Source organism: Bactrocera tryoni, chromosome 1 (genome assembly GCF_016617805.1).
Source record: "Bactrocera tryoni isolate S06 chromosome 1, CSIRO_BtryS06_freeze2, whole genome shotgun sequence".
Classification (NCBI taxonomy): domain Eukaryota; kingdom Metazoa; phylum Arthropoda; class Insecta; order Diptera; family Tephritidae; genus Bactrocera; species Bactrocera tryoni.
In genome coordinates this window covers 86,468,945-86,491,561 of record NC_052499.1, presented here as the reverse complement: position 1 = coordinate 86,491,561, position 22,617 = coordinate 86,468,945, and the positions used below count along the sequence as shown (strand labels likewise).

The 22,617-nt window shown below is 34.8% G+C and overlaps 1 protein-coding gene across 10 annotated transcripts in view; it reads left to right on the top strand.

The window, feature by feature from the left end:
• The window catches only part of LOC120766272 (tropomodulin), a 136,986-nt gene extending 118,733 nt beyond the window's left edge, over window positions 1-18,253 (top strand). For 5 of the 10 annotated variants that reach the window (XM_040091662.1, XM_040091661.1, XM_040091669.1 and 2 more), the window contains 9 exons: window positions 6,157-6,309; window positions 6,882-7,173; window positions 7,267-7,487; window positions 7,550-7,801; window positions 7,867-8,014; window positions 11,481-12,375; window positions 13,330-13,774; window positions 14,470-14,941; window positions 17,793-18,253. In XM_040091662.1, the coding sequence (XP_039947596.1) occupies window positions 6,157-6,309; window positions 6,882-7,173; window positions 7,267-7,487; window positions 7,550-7,801; window positions 7,867-8,014; window positions 11,481-11,557 (1,143 nt within the window). In that variant the 3' untranslated portion in view covers window positions 11,558-12,375; window positions 13,330-13,774; window positions 14,470-14,941; window positions 17,793-18,253. Of the gene's footprint in view, window positions 1-5,628; window positions 5,649-5,911; window positions 6,047-6,156; window positions 6,310-6,881; window positions 7,174-7,266; window positions 7,488-7,549; window positions 7,802-7,866; window positions 8,015-9,849; window positions 10,148-11,480; window positions 12,376-13,329; window positions 13,775-14,469; window positions 14,942-17,792 lie in introns of those variants that run through there. The other 5 variants (XM_040091671.1, XM_040091666.1, XM_040091672.1 and 2 more) reach the window with 5 other exon arrangements.
• The last annotated feature ends 4,364 nt before the right edge of the window (window positions 18,254-22,617 follow it).

The window sequence follows — 22,617 nt, the reverse complement described above, 5'->3', positions numbered from 1 at the left end:
GTTCCCCATTAATGATTCCACAATTTTATTATAACTATTCTGTTTGCCGCCACACAATTCGGTCAACGAAAAGCCGATGAACTGCAAATATAACTGTGTGCCAAGAAAAAGAGGCAACAAGTCGTGGTCACGTTTCCTATTTGTCTTCATTACCTTTGCAACCCTGGTGAAACGTGAATAGGCGCAAGCACACACACACACACACGCACGTTGCTGCGTTCAAATAAATATTGTGAGTGCATTCATATTTTCGTATTGCTGATGTATGTGTCTGTTGATTTCCAACGTTCGGCAGAGGTGTGCTTTAATTGGATCAGGTTACGGTACATTTAACCGGCTGGATTTATTTACATACGTTGAGATGTTGCAATGTTTGTGTAAATTTTTAACTGTTTTTTGTCACAGAAATGCAATTGGCAAGCTTTGCTTAGTTGGTCTAGCAGACCCTCTTAATTATAGAGCACGTACTTTTTCTGGCTGTTATTGAGTCGAGGAGGCGGAGACAGGAAAACTCTAGGACTTACTTCGAAATAAAATCTCATCTACTTTAGTTAGAAAAGATTTGTTTACAAATTGGTACGATTTGGAATTAAGTAGAGTTTAGACTCAAAAAACAATTCAAAACTTAAATTAAGTATACTCATATGGAAAAATTTATACTAAATGTTATGAAACACCTGCTTAAGACTTTCGTTTACCACTTTTAAAAGTTTTTTTGAGCTCACTGTCTTCAATTTGATTTTATTATATCAATTACGATCGGTCACATAACCTTTTTCCTTGAGAAACTTGCTTTAATGGGGTCTGCTGGTATAGAGCCATTCATTTTAGGTTTCAAAGTATCGTAAAAAGAGACAATAAAAAAAATTGTTTCAATTTTTTCTATCAGTTTTTATTACAAAAGTGCAGAAAAATCAAAAAATAAAAAAGGTGAACAATTTTAAAATTAGCGAGCTGATAAAGTGGAGGATCTCTATAGATTTCAACCCTCCTAGCAATCGGAAACAAAAAATAGTATTAATCTAGATCAACATCAGAATGTTTGGTACTACGGGGAAAGTTTTTCATGGAATTTCCCGGCTCCTGAACTTAAAAAAAAAATTTTTTGTATCACATTTTTGTCTGTTTAGAATTTTTTAGACATAGTAATTAGAATGGCTACCTAGAGACATAGGCAAGTTTATAAAAAATACTCTCTAAAAATTTCAGGTAAATCGGGTCAGTAGAACCTTATAAATCGTGGGTATCGGTTTGAAAAAGTCAGATTCTAGAAAATATGTTGAAAGTTTCAGTTTCGGCCGGATCAGTTTGGATGCCGAATCAGCAAAATACTTCCAAAGTAATTTGTAGAATTATTTTTAACAATTAAACTAAAAAAAAGAAATTTTTATTTTATGGAAGAAACTTTCTTTTGACTAGCAATCTAAGTCAATTTCGAAATTTTTTTAAATTTTTATAATTAAACAAAAATGCATATAAAAATCATTTAAGCAATGGTCGTAACTTATTGTTGAACCTCTGCCAAGAAAATGGAAACAGTACAGGGCAACGATTTTATTGACCCTTGCTAAATTACCACAGAGAGGGTCAATTTCACGCGATATTCCAAAATTCATATTATTGGAATCTCTTGGTCATCGGTGTAAATATTCGCACTTTAATTTAAATTTTCATAAAAATCATGTATGCAGGTGCATCTATTGGTCTGTGCATCAGATCAACCGGTTGTCCTCAATGCTTGTATTTTCCCGCTTTAGTCTGCGTGATTTATCTATTAAATTTATGACAGCATTTATAGCTGAGCATGTGTGTGCTATCTCACGTTTGATTAGACCATGAACTCAATTGCCATTTGTTTGCAACACGTCAATTTTGCATATTCCACAGAATGCTTATGCCACGCTCAAACAGCATTTGCAGTGGTCGGGCATCGCTACGAACCGACTTGCAGCATTATTCAATGTAAGCTGTGTAATTCGAAGCTTTTCTTACATAAATACCATATTTGCTTATTATAATAAATAAAATATTTATTCAAACAACTCACCTTTCGCTGCTGCAAATAGAATTTTGCAACACTTGCAATAATCACCGCGGCGCAGCGTTCAGCTTGGAAATATTGCAACTAAACTTTAATAATGCAATAAATGCATTCCTTCTGACTTCAATGCAATTTAATGCAAATCGTTGATTTTTCATTTCCATGCTCAAGGACACGCTACACCTATGAACATAGCTAGATAGCTATAGCACGGTAGATAGCACGTTCTTATTAAACATTTGGAGTTGTCTCAAGGCTTAGTGGAGTTATTGCGTATTTGTAGTATTTCCAATGTTAAATAATAACTCTTGTCGAAGTTACTTATTAATGATATAATTCTGTATATTTTCTATTTGTGGTGGACACACCTATTCTTGTGGTATTATGTCTGCCAAAAGATAATTATTTTTGATTAATATAACAGCTGGTTTCAGTAGCTAAATGATTAATTATAAAATGAAAAATTTAAAGCAAAGCTTCATTTAAATACATAAACTGTTATTGAATGTAGAAAACATAAGCACTATACATACGGAGTTAACTTGTGGCATTTAGAATGCTAATGATTATAAATACGGATTTAGATGTTCGAATTTTCTGTTTTCAATTGACCGGTATCTAAAGACTTTTTTCCGAAATTTGTATTCACTCAATCAAATATCATTAGCTAAAAGACCATAGAGCCTGACCATCAATAATGGACTCATTCAAATCGTATCACAAACTAATCCAATTAAATCCGAAAATTTCGAACTCGCCTACCACCTGAGTACCGTTTGTTTACGATTTGACTTGTGTACAAATATTTTCCACAAATATTATAGCCAACATATATGGGTCAATTTTCTATGACCAAAACCTACAAGACCAGTTCGTTTACCCAGCTTTGGCTGTCTGCCGCAACGTCGCTGTCATTACCGCTTTTCAGGTTTCAAGTGCTCGTACGTGTGGCTTGTCGACTCACTACTTTTGATTACTGTGTATTATTTATTGTTATCTTTTTATGTTTCACACGAACCGGTTTTACGCGCCGCTTAATAGTTATACTATACACTGCACGAGCTGGTGGCGTACAGAACATAAATACAATAATTTTTTCTCATACAATAAAAGACACAAGCAAAGTCAACATAAACAGATAACAACAACAAAAACAAGAAAATAAGATGATTACACCTGAATCTGAGTTTCAGTTGTTTATGATCATGCACAGCTATGTACATCCACATACAGGGTGTCGCGCACTATTTCTTGTTAAAATGCTGATGAACTGATTACTTTCATTTAAAGAAATTAAAAATTTGTATGTATGTATATATGTACATACGAGTGTTTAACAAATAACGGAAAATTACGAAAAAAAATATATATGTATGTATATATTAATTTGTCAACATTAATGTTGTCGTCTTCAAATTAGTCCCCGTTCGATATTATGCATTTATGCTACTCAAGCTCGATTTTTGGGCTAGGCTTGAGCTCCTTCAGCTATGCGCTTTAAGGTTCTTTTTATTTTTGGAAATAGGAACAAGTTGCACAAGTCACACGAATTCATGTCTGGTGAATATGGAGATTGGATATTTTTGGCAAAGAATTCTCGAAATAAATTTTTTGATCCCTCTCTTTTAACAATTGAAAATTGACAAGCTCTTAAAAACTCGTCTAATCTTAGGGCCGCTGCAGACAAAGTAAGCTTTGAGTATAGCACATAATTTTAGCGTACTTCAAAATCTACAAATTGATTCTCCAAACCCGCAAAATTTTATTTGTAAAATTCCTGTTATTTTTTTAGCAATAAATTTATTGTCAAATTGATGTACATACATACATACATAATGTCTTTCCGTTATGACATTATATTATGAATTCTTAACCTCCATCTCTCCTCTATGACGTATTATATATCCCTAGTCAAATATTTTTCATATATTTAGTGTCGCGACACCCTGTTTCTACGTATTAAAAATGGGGGGAAAACATTTGCCTAGCGCGTCTGTTTAACGAAGATTGCCATTTAAGGTCGCTTTTGATTGCGTCACGCTCGATGAATTTAAAACGTTCAAAACGTCCAGTCTGCGGGCTCCAAATGGGCTTTAGAACGGATGTAAGGGCTCGTAACTACCGCAATGTTGCTGAAACAAGTTAGCATTTCTGCGTCTGCATGAAACAAATGTAGCCTGAACAGTCGCACGTAAATACTTAGACAGTGAAGCAAATTAAGCTTGGCCAGTAACGCTTCGTGCGGCTCTTTAGCCAACGTTGCATGTCTAATTCGACCGCCGATCGTGGCAATATCACGATTTAACAATTCAACCGCTTTTGTCACGCTACTTGAACTTTGGTTGATACTTAGCGAGTACGTTGCATACAAATTAAAGAGCTCATTCAAACTCTTTCATGTGAACTGTAATGTGCTTACCGAGGTTTATCCAAATTAAAAACTTTTAATCGGTTCGTATTGAAACTTCTTCTGAAAAGGTTTTTTGGATACTATTTCTTTGCGTAATATGAATGAGATAGTCGATGGTCCGAAAACAGGTCTATAGGTAGTTCTCTAAAAGGGCTATAAAATATGTATATTGAGATGAATCCCCACTAAACCAAGTTATCAAATAAGTGCACACATTCAACTTATTCTCATAAGTATGCCCGAGCTCAATTTGGCTTTTGAATGCTGACTTTATTTGACTCTCTATTTCCATTTTATTATCTCCACTTCCTTTCCACAAAAAAAATTCAAAATAATGATTCATATGTTCGCTTTAAACCATACTTTGGCAGTCACTAGTTCAAATGAGGCCCTTGAACTCACTCACAGAACCACAACAAAACATATATGTACATATGTATTTTAGAATTTCCTTTCTTGCGTTCCCAGCCTCACTGAGTCCAGCAGCCGCCTGCTAATGCCATGCATCGCCGCAGCCGAGAACTGAGTCACAAAAGCTACAATAAAACCTTTAACTGTTTTCGTGTCTTTGTAGGGTCCCACCAACCTCGCTGCACAGCCACGGTTGCTTATTGTGCAATCTTAGGTCATACCTATGTGCTTGCGATCGAGCATTTCGGGTGCAGCCGCACGCCATTTGGCTAACATAAGCAAGCATTGTTATTGTTTTGGTAGGTTCGCTAGTGGTTTGACGACTCTAGCTCGCCTGCTTGCTTGCTCGCTGATCCGCAATGCCTCACATTAATTTCCGCTGACTGCTAAATCTTGTATGTGACTGACTATGCAACTCGCAACTCACGACAGTCGTACAGACGGACAGCGCTAACTAAGCGTGCCAAGCATTGTCGTCGTCGTCATTATTACTCCACCTCACTCGAGCATGAACAATGACCGCCGAACCCTTTTTATTTGCCCGTTTTCGAGCTGGCTTTGCTTTGTTGAAGGTTTCGTTGTGGAAGTTTGCCGTCCAAAGCCAAAGACACAGCGTCATTGCGGGCGACCTGAAATAGGTTTCTTCTCGCCGACTAGACACTCAGTCGCATTTGAACTTTGACGGCAAGCGAAGGTGCGCATTTCCTACCCACGACGAAGCTTCAACAGTTTCCACAGTCTTCAATTGATCGCTTTGTATGATTCATTCTCTTCCGCTGCCAAATGGTAGGTAAACACTTCAAGCCTTCGACCTAATTGGATTAATTTTTACACTGGGCGCATATATGAGGAAATGCAATATTGATTTATAAATGTTCACATTTTTCCTCACTTATGCGCTTGCAACGCCTCGTGTTTCGAAACGCAATCGGTAATTCGTTGCGCCAAGTGTTTATTATATTTCCAAGTACTCACCCGAGAAGCGTACGCTGAGCCCACCAAGCTCATATTCAAAGCAGTGTTTATTCAATATTAAATAATTAAATATAAACAAAAAAAGATTCATGGAGTCTCCCGAAGAGAGACAAGAACCAGAGGCTGAGTTCCAGCGCATTAAGTTACGTCCAGTGCCGAAAGTGAAAAGACGCGCACCACAACCACCCACCACTTTGGCGCTGAAAAAAGTTGGTATTCACTGCAAGCGAAAACCAAAAAAAAATTATGATTTATGTGTTTATTTTAATTTCCTGAGTTATTGTTGCTAAATTTATTGTTTTTATTTTTACCTTTTCAGACTTCATCGACAACCAAGACCACCACTCTCACTACGCCTGCCAAATTGTACGGCAAGGATTTGAGCGAGTATGATGAGGTTGACGTTGATGCTCTGCTGGCGCAATTGTCACCGGAAGAAATCAATATTTTGGCCAAAGAAGTCGATCCCGATGTAAGTAGTGCATATTCCTATAACTTGATTTTTCGTAATAAGTTGTGTGGCATTAAGCAAGAGATCTAAGAGTGTGTAAAAATAATAGTCCTCCATGAAATGCCGTAAAAGGATACTACGCTAAATGCTTTCAGAACTCTAAACGCTGCATAAATTCTAGCTAATGTCATCATAAGTTTCATTGTCACCTTAGTCAAGCAGCGTGTAAATGAAGTTTCAAGATTAGACTCAGAATTATTGAGGGATTTGGAAAAGACTCCTACTAAAATCATCTCCACGAGCAATATTTGAAATTATGGAATCTAGTTTTACACATTCTGAAACAAAAACAAATCAACCAAAAAAGACATTAGTCAAGACATGATATGTCGTATTGGCGGTCCGATTGGCTTCGTTCTCTGTATAGGTACTTTTACTGTTGTTTACTGGCAAAGCTCAAACTGAGCGGACAGAAGATATGAATCGATGACGAAGTGCTTTAGTGTATATACTACGTCATTTCTCCTGTTAGGGCACTTAAAAAAAAATGTTAATACAAAAAAATTAACATAATTCTGTTTCTTGTTTCACAGGATAATTTCCTGCCACCCGATCAACGTTGCAGTTATGAATGCGCCAAAGATCCCACTGGTCCGTTGAATCGCAAAAAGCTTATCGAGCATATTAATAAGCAGGCCTTAGAAACACCCGATGAGCCCGAATTTGAGCCGTACGTTAAGGGTACAGTACGTGGCAAGAAATGGGTGCCACCGCCAAGAGATGAAAGCGAAGTTGCCGCTGAGGAACAGATCGCCATCGATTTGGGTGAAGAGTATGAGCATGCGCTGAGCGACGCTACACAAGAAGAAATTATCGATCTGGCTGGTACGTAAAAGCAACCAAGATTAGACAGGCTCAGAAAAAATGTACTTAATTTGAAAATATTACTAAAAATCTGTTATGGTTTCTCATTTGCAGCTATTCTTGGCTTCCACTCGATGATGAATCAGGACCAATATCATGCTTCTTTGTTGAACAAAGGTCAGCCAGTTGGCATGGGATGGGATGGTATTACAAAGTCAACTCAACCAAAATTGTTCCCCATGGACCCACCAAATAACACAGATGTCGAAGAATCAATTAAACGCGTAAAAGATAACGATTCAAAATTGATTGAACTGAACTTAAATAACATTAAGGTATAAGGTTAAATTTTCGAAAAAAATTCAATATAATTATACAGATATTTTCATAATTTTAGAACATTTCCGATGAGAAATTGGAACAACTTTTCCAAGTACTGCCTGAAAATGAAAATTTGGAAGTTCTTTCCTTAACAAATGTCGGCCTTACCGACAAGACAGCTCTCTTATTGGCTGAAGCAATTGAGAAAAGCAAAACCTTGAGAGTATTAAATGTTGAGACGAATTTCATTAGTCCGCCTGTTATTGTGACCTTAGTGAAAGCCCTGCTCAAGTGCCGCACAATTGAAGAATTCAGGGCCTCCAATCAAGTAAGTACCCTCACTCATATATTACAAAGGTAATTAAACAACAAAATATTTTTACTGCATTGTAGCGATCCTCAGTGCTCGGTAACAAGATCGAAATGGAAATAACCGAATTAGTGGAAAAGAATCCATCATTGCTCAGATTGGGTCTGCATTTGGAGTTCAATGACGCACGCCACAGAGTTGCCGCACATTTGCAGCGCAACATAGACAGAAGTGAGTACACGTTTTCAGTTAGTTACTCCTCTACATTTTCTAGGCACTTAATAGAAGGATTTTGTACATATGTACAAATGTATGCCTTCTCCGACTGCGCGAAACATCGTTGGCTTTAGTGCAGTTCACTCAATTTTCCGAAGCCTAAACTTGCCCTTGACTGGTCGTATAAGTTTAATTAATTTATAATACATATAAGGAAAGAACTATTTATTAGGTTCGCAAAGACACTGATGTAACCATCCCATTCTTCACATTTTTCACATACAGCCGAAATACAATCATCTGCAGCTGCTGAAAGCTCGCTCATGCGCTCACCGCCATCCGAATCACAAATCGCGCCATTGCCACCATTATCATCGCCATCGTTAGTTTTGTCCGCTCATTTGCAAATGTTGACAAATGAGGCAGCATCGCCAGCATCACCAATAACGGTCTCCATGAATACAGCACAACTGCCGTCCGTTGAAACTAAATTTAAGCAAAAAATTCAATTAACAGCTGCAAACGCTGACGATGCAGCTACCGAGAAAAAGTCAGATGACTCGGCGATCAGTGCATCGAATGGCTCAGACGAATTTAATCTTTTGAAAACATTGAAAAACGATATTGACGCAAATGCAAAAATCGAAAAGTTAGATGTAAAAATCGGTGATGCTGATTTGGCACTACCACCACGAATGCCAGACGTAGCAGCAGCAGCAGCTGTGCTGCCAGCGCCGGCTACCGTTGTAGCTGCATTGAATATCATACAAAATGCCAACGATCGCAAAGAGAAGGAAATTTAAAGAACTCGCACAAATTCAAATTTGAAAAAAATATTTATTACAAAATTTAGTCCAACATTTTACAAAATTTTTTTAACGAATATTGTTGAATTCCTTAATATAAAATTGTTCTTTAAATTTCCTAACCTTCAAATCTCAAATCAAAAAAAAAATCGAATAAGAGTTGCATTTGCTGGCGTCAGGTAATATTGATTACCCCGTTCTCTTACTCTCTCCCACAACTAAATTTTGCTGCGTTTAACATAAACAGTGATTTGCTCAAATCTCGTTCGAAAATGTGCCAATGTACAAATTTACATAACGTCACTGCGTTGTTCATCGATCGTTCAATTGTTTTTGTTGAAGCCTCATGTGTTCTTAAATCGTTCATTTTATTACTATTAATTGTTGCTGTTATTGTTGTTATTACACTGTTAAGAATATAGTTGAATAGGTCTTTAACGAATAGTTTGCCACATTTAACAGTGGACCAGAGATTTATAATAATGTTTACAATTTAATCACGGAGAAACTCACTCAATCATCATAGATCATGGGGACTTTTCATTCAAAACGATTACATCACTTCTGCTGCCGCCGCAAGCTCAGCCATACCATACATACTCATCATCAATTAAATTAGTTACATAATGTACATACATACTTATGCTCCCTTTGGCTCTGGGGCAGCTTTCATAATTTTCACTCACAAGCTTTGCTTTATGCATTTTGCCCCGCTCATCCTTCAATATATCCAAGCAGTTGTCATTCAGTCCGCATTTCATTCAACATAGCAAAAGTTGTGTAGTTCGTTCCCTTTCAATGTAAGTCCGCTCTTAACTGTATTTGTTGCTCTTGTTGAACCCGTTACTCTATCCATTTTGTATGTATAAAATTGTTGAAACTAGAAAACCTCCTAATAGTGTTTCTTTTATTTATTTGTTCAAAAACTGTCTTTGTCAACCACAAATTTGTAAATTTATACACGTGTAAATTAAACAAATCAAACAAATGATAATAAACGCCGCATCATCGCTTAATGCATCGCACACACCGGCCGTACAACAGTTGTACGCGTGCAAAAATTGAAACCGAACTTGCCGAAATTGATTGTGCCGGCTAATATGGAGCTGCCGCCGGCATCAACGCCATCGCCATCTTCCTCACCGTCGCCATCGCCGCAGCCACGCATTGAATTCGACCTTGAGGAGGACGCCGACCATGTGGCGGGTGGCGATGATTTTGATCCTGAAATTGATCCGGACAATATGGTGGTGCCGGGTAGCCGTGCCGTGACACCCAGCTCCGAATTGCAATCTCCATCACCGGCGTTCAATCAAAGTGCCAACAGTTACAATGCACTCATGTGAGTTAGTGTGTTGCTCTTGTATAAAAAAAACATTAAAAACAAAACAAATAACGAAATCGAAAATGAAAACAAAAATACACCGCCAACACACAAACATTTGTCCAAAATCAGCCAAGTTAAAACCACACCAGACGTCCACACAAACCTCCAACCAAATCAGTCAGCATCACTTCTTCGTTCTTTGTATATAAATCTGCATCACTATTAAATAATTTCATCCACACCAAATGATCATCAAATATGGAATTTTCGTTGTGTTACTTCTTACAATGTGTTTCAAGTGTAAACTAACCTCGTTTTTATATGTTTTTGTTATGAAGTCATCTAAAGCTTCAGAAAGAAGATTCAGTTACATTAGGTTCATCGATTAACTTGTGTTTCTTTTTCACTGTAAATAGCCATTGTGTCATTCTGATATGTCCATAAAAGTTTTCCCATTTCTTGTCATATAACGGGATGTTTATGTCTTCTTTAAATAAGTTCATATTGCGTCTTTGCTAATTGCACTCTGCTTTATCTATTGATATGGTTTTATCGATTGACTATTAAAAAATTACTTGCATACATATAGAAGTGCATATTACATACTATATATATTACAGCCGTTCTTTAAATATTTTTTTCTGATTTTGGCTATGTTTTATAAAAACTTACTTAAAGTTAATTAAAAAATATAAATTTACCATCAATCCAAATTGGCTGACTGTAAGAAATTATAGCTATCGGTTTCAAGAATCTAATAATTTGGCATCGAAAAACAATAACTAAAAGAACGCTGTTTATATATGTACATATCCATAAGTTTCAACAGCCCGCCATCATCATTGTATGCATTTAAACCAGGCTTCAACTCGTTTGTGCCATCACTTTGAGCACACTTTCGTCGAGACAATGTCATCATGTTGAATTTTGTTTCCTACCTGCTGTCTATTGTACCGGACAAATACTGTTCACTCCATCATCGAGCTTAACATTCAACCCGCGTCATGCGAATTCGCCCATTTGTTTGCTATAGTTTGCCATATATTCAAATCCTTCACTCGCGACTCAACATTTCACCACTCCTCCAGCAATACCACTTCTACTCTGTCTCGGGTTTGTTTTTTGTTCATTGCCGTTTTGTCTCCACCTCTCTATATCTCTATAATCAACTTTCTGTTCCGAGTACTTGTCCACCACCCACCGCTCAAGTTGTATGGCCACCACACTTTGTTGGCGTCTTTCTTTTTCCTTGACTTGCATACGCGCACATACATTCCTTTTGATTTGCCGTTTTTTAACATTTACTTGTTTTTGTTTCTTTCTATGTTTTTTGTCTTTGTGTTTGCAGTAAGAAAAGATCTTGAGTTACGTCTGCAGTTCAGATTTTTCAATAATCTGCACAGAAAGTCAACAAGAATTCAATAAAATAATGAATGATCTTAATAAAGATATATTTATATGTATAATGATTGAAGTAAAAGAAAATAAACACAAAAAAAACTATTTACTAAATATATAACGCACTCGTAAGTTAAGACAAATAAGTACCGCGTTTGATGCAAGCAAATGATAGCGAAAAGAAGACGTGCAAACGCCGCAAGGATAACAAGCCTATATATTTATATATATATATACCTAGAAAGAGTAAGAGAAAAGCTAATTCGTCATTAAAAGATGCTGCCGACTATATCAGACCATAATAGCGCGGCTAGCGAGTTAACTTCTGCACAAAAACGCTTAATTTAGACTTTAGCGCACTTTTGCACACACAAAAAGGGCGCGAATTTAACAAAGGATATGGCGAAAAAGTTCCCAAATCGAATATAAATTAAAAATTAAACTAACCTCGTTGAAAATCATAAAAAGAATGAACAACAAAAATTCTGAGAAAAGGAAAAAGTCAAAAATTACAGTGCACAGTGTCTGCAAAACAACGTGAAACACACAAAAGCACACAAACACTAAATATAGACAAAAACTATAAATGAAATCAAGGAAGAAATATATTTTAACAAACAAAAAAAAATAAAATACTTAGGTTTACGTTAAATCATATTCATAAATGCATAAATAAATTTCATACACAACCCACATAAAATATATGCGAGGTGTATGGCGAATGAAAGAAGCCGATGGACTTAAAGAAGACGAAAGCTGATATTGATAATGATTTATAAAACAAAAACGAAGTTTCGAGAAATTCAAAATGATTTCTAGGAGTAAATATTTATATAATAAACAAGGTATCTATAAACCATTCGTATCTGCATACTGCAAGCGTAGAGTGTTGAAGCAAGCAAACTGGTGCAACGCCAATCAGCGCGCACAAACATCAAATAACCACTAAACCGAAATCTAAACCCAAATTATTTTCTTAAAAGCTAACGATTGCCGCTACTACCGACATATGTATGTATGCATAAAAAAGGCGAGCCAGTGGCGTTGCTAACATTATTATTGTACATTCAACAATGTAGCCACCATTCAATTGTAGTTTATAATTTTTTCAGCACAATTTAGCCTCGAAAAAATTTAATTTGCCTTTAATGCATACTATGCAAACCTAAATTGGCGTTATTTTTGGCTTGACCAATTTCCAAATCCCGCTTGTAGCCCCATTTCGTCCGTCTAAAAGCAAGCTCTGAAATTTTTATTAACTCACTGTAGTTTTAAACACTTTTTAGACCTTGTTATTAAAGTACCATTTTGTTCAGTAACAGTAGTTCTAACATTTATACATTTCCACTTTGACGCACTGCCACAATTTTTTTTATTTGTAAACTAATTTTAACTTTTTTTGCATGCTTCAATTTACTGACTGACTATTTCATCATTTTTATTATACATTTTTACTAAAAGCATGTTTTCGAAGCAAAGTTCGAACTTCATCGAGCAAGCGCCCGTAAGGACATCATGCAGTCAAAAAATTCAAAAATTTCATCACAAATACCGCACTTTCTCTAGCTGCAGTGAAGTACTTTGAAATTAATTCTAATTATTATAAAATAATTATTTTTGTATAAAAAAATATAATACGAAAAAGTAAAATAAACAATTTGGCACTTCACTGCAACTATCGGTCCGGCCATTGAAAGTCACACTAAACATCAGCAACAACACTGCTAACTCATGCTAAACACAAAACCAAAAAGCCGAGCATTCTAAAATAAATTTCGAAATTTATATATTTTATTTAGGAATTAAACTGCGATTTAAATTATTAAGTGAAATATTAACTCTCCCAACCTAAAAAACAAAAACTCACCACGTACTCTGTTGAAGCCCAAAGGAATAATAGCAGACCTCAAACATATAACACGAATACCACAACAACAAAACAACAAAAAACCGAACCAACCATAAAATGTGTGAAAGCATAAATCCTTATAACTTTACTTACAAAATAGTAAAATCATGTATTTACTCATAATTCAAAATAATATCGATAACAACAAAAAGTTTACTCATAATTCAAAATAATATCGATAAGAACGCAAACTGTAAACAAAAATGCCGAAAAAATATAGTGAAGCAGCTGTTGAACAAATCGAATCCACCGAAAAACCTGTGCATCTACATAAGTCTGTATGTACACCGTATACGCTGTGACTGTCGTTTGGCGTGGATGTCAAGCGCAAAAAAGTTCGTAAATTTTGTAAATGTTGTATTTGCGTTTCTGCGTTACTATACCTAGTATCTTTAAGATGTTGTGAAGTGAACTAACCAACAAAGCAAATCTTAATCAAACGCATTAATCTTACGAAAAAGCGCTTAAGTAAGCGCAAATGAGCTTTCACTTTTTTATTTCATAATCTTAATTATTATTTTTTTGTTATTTTTATGTATTTGTAAGTAGTTAATACTGCGTTGAACACGAGTGGTTCCATGCATATGTTTGCCACTGTATTTTTTGATTGCCTACTAACAATTGCATACAGACCCACCCTGAGCAGTTAAGCCTTCAACTAGCTGGAAAAAGGCTGGAAATGTTGGCGTGTCCACTTGAAGAGTCTTCAACGTTGGTCTTCAGTGTTTTTGTATTTTGAAAAATTTAAAATAAGTTGTAATGAATGCGCTGGCAAAACGTTTAAAATTCACCCCAATAACTTGCCCTCTCGTGTTGAAAATGCTTGTTGTGAGAACGTTCTTAAATGAATTTACTACTAAAATAAGATTACTCCTAATTGAATGCCATTACTTCTTGTTGTTGTTTATTAACTAAAAGTTCCCACCACTCCTTAGCATAATGACAATTTGTTGTTGTAAACATGTTTGACTAATCAATGTTTCTTGTTTTTGGTTTTTTCTCTCTTCCACGTGTTCTTCTCTACTTCCAGTACGTGTAAATCGCCTCAACCAGCGTAAATAAACCGTGTGAACCGACCAACCAACCAACCAACTAGCCACTTTGTTGTTCACCTTAATTTGCAAAGCCAACCGTAAACAAACAGAAAACCTCTACAATATACATACATACATAATTCTCTACTACTTACATAATATGTGTGTTGTTGAAACAAAAAATAAGTAGAACAAAAAACTGAAAATTTTAAAACTTTTTTTGTACTATTGAATGAATGTTTGTAAATCATGTTAAAGCAATGAAAACAAAAACCGAAAACCACCAAAATATAAAATTTGCTCGACTAATCACTTGCTCCATCTACTACTGTGTTACTCCAACTACAATTCAACTGCCACCACCACCACCACATCACCATGACCTCAGCAGCCACAATATCAATTTCCAGAAATATAAAGGGTGTAATCAAGCGAGAAAAGTCCCATTGAATGAAATTGTGCAAAAAAGTACGTATGAAAATTTGAAATTTACTTTGCTTCAATTATTCCGTAGACTTAACTTTTAAGCATTCTTCCTGATGAAACAAATATTCATTTTTTATTGTGTTGTATAAAATTGGTAGCTTACTATATAACTTAACTCAATAGCCAATTTAGGAATGCGCTGTAAGAAGTTTATGTAATAAAGAATTGTTCAGACACAAGAAAACTACCACTTCGACTTTGTGTAACTGGCTAAGAGCGAACTATAAATTAGTAATTATAGAAGTGGCAAATATTTATTTAGCTGTTCTAAGTGACTCAAGTTGTAAATCAAGGTCCAGTTCCGTTTGTTTAACTTCATATGAAAATTCGTCGCAAAAGTGTCTGTTTCGCATACATATTTACATATATAATATTTGTATGACACATTTGTTTCAGCGTCTAAAAACATTACCATGGCATAGTGTAAGTCACGTTATTTGTGTTTCAATTATCTCTCTAATTTTATAATAACTAGGCTTTGGTAGTTTAGGATTGATTTCTTTGCATCTCACCCACGAACCATTAATAAATATTTTATATGAGTTAGGTTAGGTTATATGGCATCAAAGATCGCACGTGAACTGCTATATGTATGTAGTTCTTTGTGAAGCCATAGAAATATTTTATATAGGTTTTGGGGAAATTTTTCTTCAAGGGGCATCATCAGTATGAGAGCCTAAAAAAGACGATTTTTGAGAATTAAAAATAGCAACTGTATCAATTGTTTAAAAATTTTAAGCATATATTTAGACTTATTTTAAGAACACAATATTGGAAAAATAAATGTTTTTCGAGTTACGCCGTTAAAAAAACTTAATAGTGATCTGATCATTAGTCTCTGAGTAATCACTCAATATTTAAAGATAAATGGTTGCCTGTCTAACTGCCGGACAGTTAATCTTTCAATATCTATAACTCAAAAACTATTCGAGATATCGTTTTAAAATTTGAGTATGCTATGATTCATAACCCAAGGTGAGCACCTTAAAATAATATTTTATTATAATTTCAATTTATTTCTCTATTATGTTTGCAAAGACAATTATTTTTGTTCGATAAAAAAATGTTTATTAGTTTAAATTGAATAACTTTTTTATTAGTATTAATATATGTATCTTAGTTATCACAAAATATGATAAATTCCAAATTATGGTAATATACAATCGTGAATCAAAATTTTCAAGTATTGTGCATATTTGACTACATTTTATAGCGGTACTTTTTGCGGTATAGAAATTTTTTATTTAGAAATAAGTTAATGACATGTTATTAATCAAAAATATAAAAAATTAAAAACAAAACAAATGTAGCTATAGATAAATCAAGATAGTGAGCTTTACAAAATGAGCTCGAAATGTAAGAGACTGACATTCGATGAAAATTTTCTATTTTTTATTGAAATTAATATTTTTTTTAATTTTTTTTTTTTAATTGAAACACGAAGTTGTGTAGGTGTATCACTTTAAAAACAATCAAATCGGCCGCTTTTGTACAAGCACAGAAAAGCTAATTTGTGTTTCACTCATTAAACGTAATAAATTAAAAACTATAATTATAATTTGATAATATAATTTAGTTTACTTATGCTTACTAAAAACATAAAAAAAAACAAAATTGAAGAAAATCCCGAACGAACGAAAAAGTCCGAAAAAAATTTATGATAATATAGTGGTAAGATTTGCGTGGCCTCGATTGTATATTATAAACAATAACTTCTATACTTTTTTTCCAAAATTTATTGTTATAAAATATTAAAATAACGGAATTTATTTTTCCTAACAGGCCTTTCAAATTTGCTTAAAATTTTAAATTTTTTACTACTAAAAAATTCAGTTATGTGAAAAAAACGCATTTACGCAAGTAAATGCAGCTATTAATATTCGGGACAATGTAAACAAACGTAATTAATTAAAAAAATCGATCGCAAAAGATAAAAGGTTCGATATCTTTAAATGCAGATTTTAACTGGTTAAGTCTTTTTTCTTTTGGTCAGTTTAATTAATTTTAACTATTTAAAGTATTCGCCAAATATTTTGAATTAATATTAAATATCAAAATTAAAATGGATTTCCCAAAGTCACCACCGGCAATTGTTACTTCGATATATATTAAATCTATATTTATTCTAATATATTTTATTAGCTAAATTAAATCAGCAAATATTGACATTCTTGGAAATCTAAATTTTAGATATAATAATTGATTTCTTCAAGCACTCTGTACTCTCAATTGACAGTTTATTACCTAATAAATATATCGAACTGTCAAAATTAAGGGAAAGGCGATTAATCAACAATTTCGGATTTTAAGTTAAAATTGAAGAAGAACAAATAAAATGTAATCAAAAAATCTTCAGAAAACTATTTTCTCAACATTTCACACTTGAAAATGTGAAGAATTTTAGTTTGAGCGCAATTTAAAATAATACTCTGTAGCAACTGTGCCCGTACTCATTATTCTTTGTAGCTTATGGGTTTATGAGTATCATATATGCGTAAAATAGAAACAATGTTATTTATTCATAGTGAGCGTCTGCCGCCTCACTTCAGTGAATCCATACTTAATGCAAATGCTGACTAGTTAATATAACTTGAGAGCCCTTCAAACATGTAATTGTTCTTCTAATTCAGACTGTCACAAGTAGCGGCTTAAGTACTTTGCCAAGTAAATATAATATGTATCTTCTCTATTTGACCAATATTTGTCGGTGTGCGTCATACTGAGTTTTTTACTACCTTCACTCAAACTAATATAAATGAGACACGGCGCATATACTATACATACAAACACACTTGCAGTTTGACAAAATCATCTAACTTTTGCTTTTTCCCAGGTGGCCGCCTACGACGTTTGGGTCACTTCAGCCGCAACTACACTGTGGGCGCTTGGCAGTAGAAGGCATGCAGCGCACAGCCGCAACAGATCAAAGTGGAATCGGAGCGCAGCAAGCCGTGGCGCTTATTTATACACACATACCTAATCGTACGACTTCAAAAAGCAAATAACTAACATCAATTATAATCCTAGACTACTTGAATGCTAAAGTTACATATGCAGTTACAGCATTTATAATTCACGTGTATTAAAGTTTGTAAAAAAACGCAGGCACCAATGCATGGACACTAACACCAGCGCAAAGCTCGGAGCAAACTGCACACACACGCTTTATTATTCTCAATGAAAATGCTTAAAAACATGCATAAGGGTATTACGTAACAGCCGATCTGCAATAAAATATAAATGTTTGTTTGTTTTCTTAGCTTACCTACACACGTATTTGCGTATATACATACATACATACATATGTGCGATTGAAATGCTATTTTATACTTAAATTTTATCGAATTATGTTTTATAAACGCGCATAATATGTGCGCACATGCGCAGGATTAGTTTTATTTATGTTATTAGTTTATTGTTGAGGTTATTTCATTTGTATCGCACACAAAATGGTGTCTAATTGTAATTATGTTTATAAATTGTAAGCGCTCCGTTGCGTTTTTGTATCATGTAATTTTCATAGTGAAACTTTTGGAACACACTCACACACATATATACTTATATATATGATTGTATGTTTAACAGATGCTGCCAGTAAATGTACTAAATGCATGGTTAGTTTATAAAAATACTATATTTTGTACAGTCAAGTGCAAAGGCGGTCGATTCGTTTTTAAACCACACCGGAAGTGAAAAATATCCAGAACTTAACCCAACCTACCGTCTCTACAATAAGCTGTCATATTGATTGCACCTTATCAGTGCAATTTCGAGTATACACATTTAGTTTGTGGACATGTATTTGTGAAATGATGTGATTACTAAAAGTAAAAACCTGAAAGACAGCTAGAATAATTATATAAGAACTTCAAGAGTAGCACATTTCAGTGAGCTTACTGTGCTAAGTGGCTATTAGTCCACCAAATTGGCAACTCATGGCGCCCATCAAAGTCCTCTTGAGTCTGATTTGCATTTTCGCGCGGTTTTCCTCGCAAATGTGAAAAAGTATCTAGGTGTAAGAAGCAAAATTCAATTGTTAAGTATCAAGCATACGTCAGCTTTCTTGAAGCACTCGAAGGGCTAAATTTATTGCGTATATATCATGTTTTTTGCACAACCGCCCTACTTTTGAAGTGCAGAGAAATTCTTTAAAATTTATTAAATTTCTTCAATAAGAGAAAAAGAGAAGGCGAAAAAAAGGTCTTTCAATAAATTGAGTCGCCGTTAAAATTAAATAAATTTAATATCAACAAATTACAATTACTTCGGTTCAAGCCAAAAAGGTTGGTGAATGGCGTGACGGTAAATTCATTGAATTCTCAGCTCCACACAAGAACACTGATTTTCATGCTAAAAAAAGAAAGAAAACTCTTTAGTGTGTTGTGTGCTCACGTATTTTACTGCACTGCGAAGACTTACCACACAAATCTGTAAACACTCACCCACCCAAATACACGAACAACAACTGCACACGCATCAGATGCTCATAGTGCACACACATATAGAAACATATACATACATACATAAAGCTAATAGTGCTTGCACTTGCAATAATTCTGTTCATTCATAACTCTTACCAGTTGAAATGCATACATACATACATAAGAAATATATACATACTCACATATATATTTTGCTTATCAATGAAAGTAGCTTTTGTATGGCAAGCGTTAAGAAATTAAAAATGAAAATGAAAAAAAGATCATGCTATTTTATAATTATAATTAAACAAATTTAACAATCGAGCTTTTTAAATTGCAACTGATTGAATTATGATTGAATATATGATTTTACTATTTAATGCAAATTTGTAAAGTGTAATAATAAAAATTTATATAAACATACATATATATATTTAATGATGAAAGCTTATAAATTAATGAAAATTGTAAAATAAAAATGAAATAAAAAATAAAAAAACGCTTAAAAATGTAACGAAGCTTTTTTATTTGTTGTTTGTGGTATTACAGTGTTGTTTTAAAATAGCAGTGCCAGGGAAATCGTCACCTTATTTGAACGATTTTAACTAAGATGTGAAATTAAAAAAAATAGATTTAACGATTCCAACGCTCTTCAAATTTTAAAACATTTTCTTGTAAAAATGGACCTAGAGAGTCTGGTCTCTTTTAAACAAAAACGAAATCTCATCAAAAAATGTTGGGGAAAAGAAAATCTTACAAATATTTATCAAATTTGCACGGATGTGCTGCTCAAATAGCTATGAATGAAAAAAATTGAAGTTAAATCCTCGTAAAAAAGAGGCTTTTTCGCGGCCACAGTTTTTACCTGGTACTTTATACCAAAAAAAAAAGTTGATATTAGTTGAATCTTAGTGTTACTCCGTCTACATAAACAAACAAGTAAGGAAGGGCTAAGTTCGGGTGTCACCGAACATTTTATACTCTCGCATGATAAGGTGATAATCGAGATTTCATTATGCGTCATTTACATATTTTTCAAATACCGTATTTTTGTAAAGTTTTATTCCGCTATCATCATTGGTTCCTAATGTATGTACTCGTATTACACAGAAAAGGCATCAGATGGAACTCAAAATAGCGTTATATTGGAAGAAGGCGTGGTTGTGAACCGATTTCACCCCTATTTCGTACACGTCATCAAGGTGTTAAGAAAACATAATATACCGAATTTCATTGAAATCGGTCGAGAAGTTCCTGAGATATGGTTTTAGGTCCATAAGTGGGCACGCCACGCCCATTTTCAATTTTTAAAAAAAGCTTGGGTGCAGCTTCTTTCTGCCATTTTTTCCGTTAAATTTAGTGTTTCTGACGTTTTTTGTTAGTCGGTTAACGCACTTTTAGTGACTTTCAACATAACCTTTGTATGGGAAGTGGGCGTGGTTATTATCCGATTTCTTCCATTTTTGAACTGTATGTGGAAATGCCCGAAGGAAACGACTCTATCGAGTTTGGTTGACATAGCTATAGTAGTTTCCGAGATATATACAAAAAACTTAGTAGGGGGCGGGGCCACGCCCACTTTTCCAAAAAAATTACGTCCACATATGCCCCTCCCTAATGCGATCCTTTGTGCCAAATTTCACTTTAATATCTTTATTTATGGCTTAGTTATGACACTTTATAGGTTTTCGGTTTTCGCCATTTTGTGGGCGTGGCAGTTGGCCGATTTTGCCCATCTTCGAACTTAACCTTCTTATGGAGCCAACAAATACGTGTACCAAGTTTCAGCATGATATCTCAATTTTTACTCAAGTTACAGCTTGCACGGACGGACGGACAGACGGACGGACGGACAGACGGACGGACAGACAGACATCCGGATTTCAACTCTACTCGTCACCCTGATCACTTTGGTATATATAACCCCATATCTGACTTTTAGTTTTAGGACTTACAAACAACCGTTATGTGAACAAAACTATAATACTCTCCTTAGCAACTTGTTGCGAGAGTATAAAAATTGTTAGCAGATAAACTTTTCAGCAGGTGTCCAAGAAAAGAGTCAGTACTTCAATCCCGGCATGTGAAGGCCAGAGTTCAATTTGTTTGGGAGGACCTGCTTTGGCCACTTGAAAAATGTCGCAATATATTGTGGTCCAACGAAACGAAAATTGTTTTATCGCCGCGGAGAGTATGCACAAAAGCCAGAAAATACTGCATTCAAAGCCATATATGTTTCCCGGACGTTAAAATCAACGTATGGGGGTGCTTCTCTTACTATGTTATAAGCCCCTTTATTGGATTAATAAAAGCATCGATACCAAAATTGTACGTTGAATATGCTAGCATACGCTGAATTAAAATTGTTGCTGAAATGGGTATTTCAACAAAACAACGACCCCAAGCATACCAGCAAGTTAGCAAAAAAATCTGGTTTACTGCAAATAGAGGTTATAAGCTTGGTCACCTGACCTTGATCCAATTGGGAATCATTAAGCAGAGGCCAAGGAACATGTAGGGAGATAGAACATGTCAAATTCGAAACAGTTATGGAGTGCTGAAAAACCGTTCCTCTCGATTAATAAAATGGTTATAACGCGTGATCCAAGTAGAGGTACTTTTTTCAATAGCCTTTTGACAGACCACGCTTGAGTCGTGTATGAGCCGTATTTTTTTGTTTTTGTTCAGTATTGTTTGGCCAATCGACCTTCCAGTTTGGTGTGATTTGTGGATGGTGGAATCATCGGTCCATATTTCTACAAATATGATGGTAGTAAAGACGTAACCGTCAATGGCGACTGTTATCGCGACATGAGAACCGACTATTTGATGCCTGAAAGACGGCTCCTCTTACCACATCACATCAACCAATGGATTTATTGAGAAAACACTTCGATGAGCAGATAATTTCACGTTTTGGCCGGTTGATTGGCCACTAAGATCGTGTGATATCACGTCGTTAGACTTTTTCCTGCGGGGATATGTAAAGTGTGAAGTCTACGCGGACAATCCCGCTTCGATTCAGGCCTTGTCGAAATGACCGAACGAGTCATCGAAAATTGGAATCAACAGATGAAAGAACATTTGAAAGAGATACTCTTCAAAAAATTAATGCAAAGGAGAGTATGTTTTTAAATATTATTCTTATCTTGAGGTATAAAAGTAACAAAAACGTATAACCCTCTTTTGGAAATGCTCTTGACGGCGTCATTAATCACAACTGAAATTTTTAATTAT